Below are 11,739 nucleotides of genomic sequence, written 5' to 3'. Positions count from 1 at the left end.
GCAAACACTTCGAAGACGCCTGCTTCCTTAACCGGTCTGCTTATGATCAAGGATTTGCCAAAAAGTAAGTGTGATTTTTGGATAGATGACTGATGACTTTGTCAAGGCAGAGCTGCCAACTGTTGTGGAATGAACAGTATAAGCTATCGACGTTAGCTGAAAGTTAACTCGTGGCAATCCCCGATCATAGTTGTTGTTGCGTTGCTAGGCTAAGCGTGTTGAAATTGTGCGTCATCTACGATCTTGTCCGAAAGGGTTAATCCACTGTCAATCGGGAAAGGGGTGTGGATGTGCATATAAGCGGGTCGGCATCGCGGTAATTCACTGTCATGTTGCCGTAAGAGACACACACCGCCGGTGAGTTTGTGCACATTTATTTGTATTTGTATTATGTATCTCCACATTCAATCTTCAAGCATTGCATTGCATTTGTACGGTTCGGCGTTTCTTTCACGGTGATCGCTTGATAGCCTTCTAGTTTGTGTTTTACGTACGAGAGCCGCTGACAGGTGACAACAACAAGCGTGTTGGTTTTAATGTCTGGTAGCGAATCAGCGAGCGCGCAGGTCACGCAGTGAATCATGGGAAATGTAGTCTCGGGACAACACTGAAGTGGTGCTTTGTAATCTGTTCGCTTGTGTGAAAAAACTACATTTCCTCACGCCATTAGACGCCACTTCCTGCCGAGAGCCCCAAGCCATGTTGTACTGCTGGCTCCATGTGTGAATAAAAAAACAAAGTTGTCAGCACGTCGTGTGTTCGATACATTTGTAAACAAAAAGCTCATAACAAACTATGCACGATCAGTTTAAGAGACGCTGGAGTAGTAGGAAGCGAGGAAGAGATCAGCGAGAAGCAAAACTTTGCGGTCGAATGTGGCGGCAGTCCGCTATTATTTTGTTTTCTTATTGTTGCCACAATAAAGTGGAGAAAGCCATCAACGACTCATCTCCTTCTTTCCCCCCAATGTTTTTATATTATTATTTTATATGCACGAGAGCTGCCGGATCTGCCAAAATGAACATGAAGTCTGACTATTATTTTTTTAACAATGTCATCAGATAGACAAAAACATAAAATTATGTGCAAATGCCTGCATCTTCAAATCATGAAAATAATAACAGCCTATATCTTACCAATCTTGTAATCTCGATGGGTCTTGTCTCCATTCCATGTCAGGTAGTCTAGGCACATTGTTTGCATCCTGATTAGCGTCTGGCTAATACATGTTAGGTCCAACATAAAATTCCAAGCTCCTCTTCTTCCTCCAACTCTCAACCCAAAAACTTGGATCTCCTCCCTTGCGCTCGATCTATCGCTTATATCGCTGTTTGAATCATTGTTTGAAGGGCTTTGTACGGCGGCCGTATGCATGGAGCTGCCATCGCTGTTCCCGGTGTGACGTATCACTTCCGGGTTCGTCCCCTTTCAGGCTCGAACTTCGGAAACGCGATTATTTTGTCAAATATACAACATATAAATTATTTTTTCATGCTTTATTTGTTGGACAATGTTTAATTACTTTAATTGTGACCCTATTTGGCATGTTATGAAATTACTTCACATTTCTGCTTTAAAGTGCCTGGTTATCTTTAATAGAGTAGTGTAAATAAACAAACAAACAAATAAATAAATAAATAAAACCCCACAAATTTGTACTGCAAATAGAATACAAGTATTTAAAGCTAAGTGTACTGTTGATGGTTTGAGCTTGACAGATATGGTAATTTATCATAATTTTCCCCTTCAAAACAACAGTAAAAAAAACAAAAAAAAAAAACAAGTGGTTTATTTTTATTGTCAAGTGTCATCTCATATTAAAAAATTTGCAAAATGTAATCTATAAAACATGAATTGTGTTACTAATGAGATGCGCGACCAAGCTAGTAATTGTAATAGAACCCACTTGTATTTAATTTATCTATTTATTTATTTTTTGGAGACTGTGCTTAACGTTTTCATGAATAGACAAGTTTCCTTCGCGAAACATGGGCGGCGCCATCTTGGAAAATGTCTGCTCAGAACTTCCTGTTTAGAAAGAACAACATGAATCTCGGCTGAAGTAAGCAGTGTGTTGACAAAGTTAAAACTGCAAAATCAATGCAGAGGAACCCATGGAATCTCCAAAAATTGATTCAGCATGACGTAGATGATACTTTGTGAGTTTCTGCACTGTGCGTGATCTCTAGAAGCTTCTATGTATATGGTTGGAAGTGAAATATTTTCATCAGCGACCATCTATTCGCTATAATGCGCCAGTGTGGATCTTCTGTACCTCGCCATATGCCTTAAATCGAAACCAACTGCAGACAAGAAGGTAAGGATGTGATTTAAACCTAAGGATATTCCTAAAAGATTTATAAACGAAGTGATAAGAACAATCGTACATTCGTGGACAAAATTATAACAACCTGTCAGCCTGTGTTGACGTGAGGTGCAGATTGATACGCCAGCCACTTGAGTGACGAAAATGAGTTGAAATTACAAAAAATGTTACTGTACATTTGCTTAATTCAGAAGTGCTGACACATATTTTGTTGTTACAAGGAAATACTAGAAGGTATGGACATGTTAACAAAAATGATGTCATTCTTTTTTATTGCATATATTGATCACAATAAAACATTTGGACAATGTGATTCCATTTCTTGTTTTATTTAAAATGATTGGTGCATTCGCAAAACAGGGCAATAAATCACAGTTTATAAAATTATTAGAAGAAATAGCATATGAGAATGTGATATGAGACAGCAGAGTTCCAGAGTGGCTTTAGAGCCTCGCCAAACTTTGACCCGACATTACGCAGACCCTCGGCGGCCTACAGTTCAGCTTTTTCACGCTGTCCTCGGTAATTCCAGCTCCAATAGCGTATCTTAAAGTTGCGTCAGTTAAAAAGCTTGTAGTGGGATGTAGGGATCGAGGTGACGGTCCGCCTGCGAGGCGAGCTACCGTTTTTCCCAGCCTGTTGGCCGCCCCCGGGTAGAACGCACGTAGTCTTGATATATGTCCATCAACGTACATTAAGTGTTATTGTGAGGCACATCAACTTGTCTTCCCTAGCCTAACAGCGTTTTCCACCTGTAAACAAACGAACAAAATACTTGTAACACTTGCATTTATGCGTTGACATAATTGTGCCATCTACACGTACTGATTAATAGTAGCTGTAGTAAATAATATTAAAGATCATCATAATTACAATCATCATCGTAATAGCAATATCAAAGGCAACAAGTAGTTTCATGCGCAACATTTTAGCTTGCGTATTTTTTGAGCACCGGACAAATGAAAATGCAAGGATAGGAAGAACATGCCTTCCATAACACAGCAGCAACATGGCTACAAAAACAGCTGGTCTTTGTGGTGGCACGAGCTTTGTTCCACATCTGTTTTTATGAACATGTTGTCCTCCCCTGTCCTGATGATGGCAGATGGATGCAGTATTTCCAAATTGTCTTTTTAAGGGATTTTGATGTTTTGATGTTTGATGTGGTATTACTCCAGCTCCACTATTGCTTTGGACGGAGAAATTCGAAAACGGAAGTTACGAGCAGATATGCGGCAGTAAAGCAGAAATACCTTGGAATCTTGTCTATATATCTGTGAACTTGACACCTTCTACCTTTTGCTTCTCGTTTAACCCTTCAGCTTTAAAAGCGTATGATTGAGAAAACACTATAAATGATCTACTTCTTATTCTATCTGACTTCATTCTTGCAGACATTCATTAAACAAATACTTGTATGATTCATTACTGTGATGAAGTAAAATTTTCACAGTTCTGTATTTTACTTCATTATACTTAAAGTTATGGCAACTTTAATTACTTCCTTGTTGACGTTGATGACCCCGAAACACATTGTCAGCAATAGAATTAACTTACAAGTAAAGATGTCCGATCACGTCATTTTCAAAGTATCGGAATCGGCAAAAAAATATCGGACATGCCTTTTTTAAAAATATATATGTATATATATTTTAATTAAATCGTCTTTAGTTTTGGCTTAAAGTAGGACTGTCAAATTTATCGCGTTAATGGCGGTAATTAATTTTTAAAAATTAATCACGTTAAAATATTTAATGCAATTAACGCATGTGCTGCACGACCCACTCACGCATTGTCGCGTTCAATCTATAAAGGCGCCATTTTACCTATATATAGAGCTAAAAGGCAGTGTAAAATGAGTAGAGTGAATTTAGGCAGTCTTTGGAGCCTTTATTTAATTGGCCAAAGCCTTAAAATCCCCCTCTCAACAATTAAAAATATCATGGGAAGCAATGTGGGGAAGAAAGGTAGCAGTTGATGTGTTTCTTAACACCATATGTTATTTCTCAATGCAGAGAAGATATATCAATTGGTGTCAATACGCACAGTCATGGTTGCACCTCCCATCATGCATTTGGGCAGAACAGTTAAATGGCTATAGTATCATTTACTGAAAGCTCAACAAATACACTAGATGGCAATATTTAGTCACAATATACAAAGTCACATTTATCCTTTAAGAATTACAAGTCTTTCTATCCGTGGATCCCTCTCACAGAAAGAATGTTAATAATGTAAATGCCATCTTGAGGATTTATTGTCATAATAAACAAATACAGTACTTATGTACTGTATTCAAATGTATATATTAGTCCGAGTTTTATTCATTTTTTTCTTAATGCATTGCCAAAATGTATATGATCGGGAAAAATTATCAGGAATGATTGGAATTGAATCGGGAGCAGAAAAAAAGCAATCGGATCGGGAAATATCGGGATCGGCAGATACTCAAACTAAAACGATCGGGATCGCATCGGGAGCATAAAAACATGATCGGAACAACCCTACCTACAAGACATATGCTCGTCTAGTAGCTTAATACATACAGGCATCCCAGCTGTGTGTGTGCACGTGAGTGAGTGAGCGCAAACGTTTTTCTGTCTTACCTAGTGGAGAAGTAGACGCTGCATCCTTTTTCACTGAACATTCCAGCCAGGAACATATTTAATAATAAAGTGAAAATTTGAGGTTTTTTTTGTTGTTGTTTCCCATCATTTTTGAGGGGAATTGTAAATCAGGCTGCGAAGGACAGCTATGCTTTTGGCCAAAATCGTCGTCCATTGAATATGGGACGCCCGGTGACATCTTTCGTGGGGCAAACTGAAACTCCGCTCACCATTCTGGTGGTGCTCTCCGGCGTTTCATGGTCCACATCTTCAATCCCTGGTTCTCGCTCAGTAGTTGTTGTCGCTTTTGAAAGCTTAGGTTTGAAAGAATTACGTAAATCCATCTTGCCTCTTCTGTCCTCAGGTGTTTTTTTGGGGGGGCTAAGCAAAGCAAATGGCCATCTTTAAGGTGCTAGTCATATGATGTGATTGAAAAATAATTTAGACCCATTTTGAATATATATGTATTATTCATTTTTGTTGTTAGTTTACAACATTTATAGACGACATTTTACCGACGAAGTCTTAATTTTAAATTCATAAATTGGAAAGTCAATTAATTATATACAATGAAATTTTGCCCCCCCCTTAATGTCCACGTATGATTACTTCCCCACATTTCCTAATCAAATGTATGCTTTTATTCCGGTTTCTTTCCCCTCTGACCATATTTGTTAAATAGATTGAATAAAGAAACCCCATGCCTTTTTAAAAAAAACTATACATATTAATTTTTTAAATAAATGTACCGCATTCAGTCTGTGCAAAGTAAGCCTCCAGTGCAGTTATTACTATCAAATAGTGGTAGGCCACGGCCCACGAGTGACTCAATGTTATGAAAATTAACCTATATTTGTACTTTACTTTTAGTAGCTGTAATACTTTTGCCACCTCTGCTATTGCTTAGCCACATCATCTACGTTGTCTGCACCAACATATGCTTGCCACGGTTTCTCACCTGTCATTCAGCAGTTCAGCGATTTTTGCGACGACTTACTATTAAATTGTTTGCGCATTGTTGTCTTTAAAATTATGCCAACACAATGCTGCTCTCTAGTGGACGAACAAACACACTTGCGTGTACTGCAGTTGCCCGTCCATTCAGCACAACGCCATATCTATGGAGGTAGCTTGAGAAGGGTTCTTTTGTGTCTTTATTATTCAATAATAAAAAAAAAAAAAGTTGCTTCGATCAAAATATAAATTTTCAATTTAAAAAAAAGGTCACTTCAATCAAAAAAAAAAAAAAAAAAAAAAAGTTTGAATGCAAAAAAAATGTTAAACAAAAAATTGCATTTGAAAACTTTTTCCAAATTTTTTTTTTTTAAGTCTTTTTTTTTTTTTTTTTTTTACTATTATTATTATTGAAACAGCGTTTTTGATTGAAGTAATGTAGTTTTGCGTTTGGGCCACATTTTGGCTAGGACATTTGTGTCTTTATTATTCAATTAAAAAATAAGATTCTTTAAAACAAAACATAAAAAAATTCAAAAGAAAAATCACTTCAATCAAAAATAAAAAAAGTTCAATCAGAAAAAAGTTTTTGATTGATGCAGTCCTTTTTGTGTTTGGGCCATATTATGGGTAGGACATCTGTGTCTAAATCATTCAATCCCAGAAAAAGTTGCCTCAAAAAAAAAAAAAAAAAAAAAAAAAAACTATTTTCAATCAAACAAAAAAAATTGTTTGCAAAAATAAAATTGACCTTCCCTAAAAATATATATATGTATATTTTGAAAATATTTGTTTTTATTTGAAATATATATATTTTTTTCAATTGAAGTGTCACTTTTTTTGGAGCGCAAAAAGTTTTGAACTCATTTTTTATTTGAAGTACTAAAAGTTTTGAACGCACTTTTTTTTTTTTTAAAGTAGAAAAAGTTTTGAATCATTTTGACACAAAGATCCTACTTCGCTGCTACTTTCAACATGTTCGAGTGACAGGTGACTACGCCAATGGCATAAAAGCATGATGAAGCAAGAATAATGGCCACCAGGGCTCCAGGACAACACTGACCAAATGACACTTTGACACAATGAAAAGTAGTCTGTGTGCAGCTTTTATAATAGAGTTAATTTATTTTCCCCTCAAAATATAGCCATTAATACCTAAACCCCTGGCAACAAAAGTCAGTACACCCCTATGAAAAAACGTACATCCTTAAAGTTCCAAATTGAGTATTGCTTGTCATTTTCCCTCCAAAATGTCATGTGACTCGTTACAGGAGTGTTGTCAGCATTGCTGCAGAGATTGAAGAGGTGCTGGGTCAGTCTGTTAGTGCTCAGACTATACGCTGCACTCTACATCAAATTGGTAGTGCATGGCTGTCACCCCAGGAGGAAGAAAGCCCGCAAACAGTTTGCTTTTGACATGTCAACAAAGCACATGGATTACTGGAACCATGTCCTATGGGCCGATGAGACGAGCGGGCTTTCTTGTGTACCGTCTTCCGAAGACGCTTCCTCCATGCATACCAATTTGATGTAGACTGCTGCGTATGGTCTGAGCACTAACAGGTTGACCCCACACCTCTTCCATCTCTGCAGCAATGCTGACAGCACTCCTGTAACGAGTCACAATACATTTTGGAGGGAAAATGACAAGCAGTACTCAATTTGGAACTTTAGGGATGTTTGTTTTTTCATAGGGGTGTACTCACTTTTGTTGCCAGGGGTTTGGATATTAATGGCTATATTTTGAGTTATTTTGAGGGGAAAATAAATGAACTCATTGAAGGGCATTGAAGATGAGACGTGTCTGGGCCTTTCAGCATGACAATGATCCCAAACACACAGCCAGGGCAACAAAGGAGTGATTTCGTAAGAAGCATTTCAAGGTCCTGGAGTGGCCTAGTCAGTCTCTGGATCTCAACCCCATAGAAAATCTGTGGAGGGAGTTGAAAGTCCGTGTTGCCCAACGACGTTCCCCAAAACATCACTGCTCTAGAGGAGATCTGCACGGAGGAATGGGCCAAAATACCAGCAACAGTGTGTGAAAAGCTTGTGAAGAGTTACAGAAAACGCTTGGCCCCGTTATTGCCAACAAAGGGTACATAACAAAGTATTGAGATGAACTTTTGGTATTGACCAAATACTTATTTTTCACCATGATTTGCAAATAAATTCTTTAAAAATCATACAATGTGATTTTCTGTTTTTTTTTTTCCACATTCTGTCTCTCATGGTTGAGGTTTACCCATGTTGACAATTACAGGCCTCTCTAATATTTTCAAGTGGGAGAACTTACACAATTAGTGGTTGACTAAATACTTATTTGCCCCACTGTATATAACTGAACTAATTATATAATGCATATAAGGTTGCTTAAAAGTTGGCGGGGACAATTTGAGCATCCTGAAAAGTTGGTAGTGTTATGTCCCTACCCTCCCTGTGAAAACCTATGTCCTTGGTAAAAAGTGTACAATAACGATGGCAATACAAACATTCTATGAAATGCTCTGCAAACTGAGCAAATTACAACCACAGACAACACAAGGATTATTTCAGCACTTTTAATAGTTACTCAGAGAGGCACAGATATAATTTACAGGGCTACTGTCTCTACGTACTTCCACAAAGTGACTTCCTTATGCGGCCAGTGAGGCTCACTAGCAGTGCAGGACAAAAGCAGAAACACCAACAGCTTCTTCACCTCTCACAACACACATAGACAAACACACACTGGCACGCATGTACACGCACACGCTTCTGCTGCTCACCTCACATAGGTGAGGCTATTTTTTTCTTTCTTGTTTCCCTCTTTAGTGAAGCTGCAATGTGTCTCCACATTTTTGATTCTGTCTTCATGCCTCCGTGACACCTTTGAGGTAGATAACATTTTCCAGTCACCTCCCAGTTTCCACTGAGTTGTGAAACACATCTCTACCACTCCGTTCAACTCTTTTGCCAACCTTTTTCAAGGTAAGCGATATATTAGATTACATTTTAGTGCCACTGAGTTCAGTAACAGTATTAAACATAAACTTTAATAGCTTTCTCAAAACTAGACAATGTTTATTTCTTCTTTGTGAGGCTAACGACAAAGAAAGACCAACAGTGTCATACAACTTCTCAATCTGTGTAACATTCGTTCAACTAGTTTTTCCATTTAAATTTCCAAGAAAATGTAATGGAAGCATTTGATTGAATGAAACGAGGCAACACGGTGGATGACTGGTTAGCATGTCGCCTCACACTTATAAGGTCAAGGGTTCAAGCCCGGGCTTTGGAGGAGATTGAGGCTTCCATTAGTGCTGCAACAATTAATCGAAAAAATTGTTGCTGCGTTGAGGTTTGTTGGGAAAGTGTTTGCATTTAGTTTTATTGATTTGGGTGGATACACTACGATCTAGTGGCAACAGTGAATATGACATAACTCATTTAAAATAGCTGAATCCAGCTGCCCCCTGTTAAGACCAACATAAGGTAAGTTTTTGAGTGAGCTAATGTTGTTTTAGGTGTTCATAATTTAGTTTATAGGTATATTTAGAAGTTTTTGTTGGTATATGTGTTTGAACGTTTTGTTAAGAGCATTGGTGAAAGAAAAAAAAAAACGTTAGCATTTTATAGCATTTAAGCTAGCGGACTTTTGCTTTGCAACTTAGCCCATTGTTTTTTTGTTTTTTTTTTTAATTGTACTTAGATCCTCATTTATCCTTTTTTTAAATACATTTTGGGGCTTATCTTAGGTATTTTAATTTATTTTTAAATGCATTTATGTGAAATGAAAGTGCAATTCTGCATAGTTTGAAGAAACATCAGGAATTTTATTTTGTATTCACATTTAATGCTCTTTTGGAAGTGCAATCTTAGCAAGCAATTGTTTTACATCTCCTAAAATTTATTCTTCAACGCATTAAATGTTCCTAATCCGATTACTCGATTCTTTGAACTAACTAACTGATTAATTGATAAGTTAAATAGCTGCAGCCCTAGTTTTTCCCACCTCACCAAATCTTGAATGGTAGTGTATTTTAACGGTGTGAGTGTGATTGTTTGTTTGCAGATTTGTGACTTGTGATTAGCCCGCAACAGCTTGCGGTACAGAAAATGATTGAATACATTACAGGAAAAAATGCTAACAGCTCCCATTTCTGGCAAATTTTATTTTTGAATTGAAATTGAACGAATGATACACGGATCCTTCTCAAACCATTCCATTGTACCCTTTCAATTTTTGCTGTGGTATTGTAAAGGTGGAATTTCTGGTGAATAAAACATAGTAAAAGTAGCTGTATCGTAAAATAGAGCTGTCTTCAGATATACATACTTCCTCTTCCAGCCAGCCTCTTTTTGATAAAACAATCAACAGACACTCAAAATAAAACAGGTTCAATTAACGTAAGAAAAAAAAAAAAACTACAGACACCATACGACAGCAACTGAACAAAACAAAACACAAAATGTTGTGATAATAACCACTGGATGCACAAATTTAACATTTTCCGACAAAGGAAAATACAACTTTTATCACTTAAAAAAATACTGCTAATAAAAAGAAACTGTGGAGGTGTAAATGATATATGATGATATTTCTTTTGAATGTCAAGTTGAAACAGTTGCATTTCCTGCACAATAAAAATTTCGTTTTCACGGTGAATTCCCCCCCCAATACTTCCACAGTTTCTTGATCATTTTGGCACTTTCTCTTCCTGGCTACTGATCTTTTTTTTTAACAATTCAGCTAATTCAGACTATTGCTCAAAGCTTGAATATAGATAAAGCAAATAATGTAGTATTGACGTGACCAAGCTATAACGCAAATGTAGCAAACACGTGACTTTATGTTTAGTGCAAAACTGTCAGTTTAAGATGAAATTTGTGCTCTATTTTTAAATGCAGTGAAGGCCAATGATGATGTCATTGTATGAACATATAGATGATGAATGAATGCATAAAGTAAATACATTTTGGCCATTACTAGATAATTAAAATGTTTGCGTATGTGATAAATAGCTACATAAGCTAGCAAAGGGTGTGTTCACCAATCACAGAGCGGCAGCACAACTACCCATGATGCTCCGCTCTACTGAGGCACAGTGTGTGCCTCTCAGAGAAAAAGGTTCAACATCAGTCAACGGTGAGTGTTGATAACATCACAACGAGGGAAAGACGGCGATAAAACAAATGACCTCGTCAAGAGTTGAATGAAAAATATAAAGTGTCTATGCTCTATTTTTTTCTCACGAGTGTGCTGCGGCCTAGCACGGCCGCGCCGAGCTCGCTCGCGAGCCCGCAATGTCCCCTCCTTCCCCGATGTCCTGCTGACTAACCATCATTACTAGCGATTCCGCCATCCCATCTCAATAAAACTCGACTAAACGTCCTTCCCTTCAAAATAAATGTCAGGTGACTAGTATTGAAGGCGATAATGTGCAGAACAGGGATTTTTTTCCACTCTCGTTTCCCCCGGTCTAAGAGTAGATGGTGATAACTTCACGCCCGCCGCCTCGGACAAGCAGGACACGGTTCAGACCTTCAAGCAAAACCTCGAGAAATTCCATATCTGAGAGGAAGGAGGTAAAGGAGCGTGAAGTAGTGTTGTTGAGAATTGGAATTAGAAGCTGTAAAAGATAATAAGGCAACGTTGTTTTTAACAGCCCTTTTAATTTTTGTCTTAGTCTTTTGGACGAAAATACTTATTAGTCCAAGTCAAATTTAAGTCATTTCAAAATGTTTTCGTCTTGTTTTAGTCAGCAGTTACTCAAAATGTTTTCATCTGTAAAATTAAAACCTTTTCGCAAAAAAAAAAATAATAAAGGTTTCCAACATTTCAAATGAGCACAGACAGATGAGCACATATCGTCA

The 11,739-nt window shown here is 37.4% G+C and overlaps 1 protein-coding gene across 6 annotated transcripts in view; it reads right to left on the bottom strand.

Annotated features, from left to right (window-relative positions):
- Window positions 1-8,149: 8,149 nt before the first annotated feature.
- slc12a7b (solute carrier family 12 member 7b) overlaps window positions 8,150-11,739 on the bottom strand; it is a 98,082-nt gene continuing 94,492 nt past the window's right edge. For 4 of the 6 annotated variants that reach the window (XM_057824213.1, XM_057824212.1, XM_057824211.1 and 1 more), the window contains one exon: window positions 8,151-11,437. In XM_057824213.1, the coding sequence (XP_057680196.1) occupies window positions 11,346-11,437 (92 nt within the window). In that variant the 3' untranslated portion in view covers window positions 8,151-11,345. Of the gene's footprint in view, window positions 11,438-11,739 lie in introns of all 6 variants that reach the window. The other 2 variants (XM_057824210.1, XM_057824209.1) reach the window with 1 other exon arrangement.

This window comes from Corythoichthys intestinalis, chromosome 20 (genome assembly GCF_030265065.1).
Source record: "Corythoichthys intestinalis isolate RoL2023-P3 chromosome 20, ASM3026506v1, whole genome shotgun sequence".
In the NCBI taxonomy this organism is placed as follows: domain Eukaryota; kingdom Metazoa; phylum Chordata; class Actinopteri; order Syngnathiformes; family Syngnathidae; genus Corythoichthys; species Corythoichthys intestinalis.
Note: the sequence above shows the minus strand (reverse complement) of the source record. Positions and strands in the feature narration are given on the sequence as shown.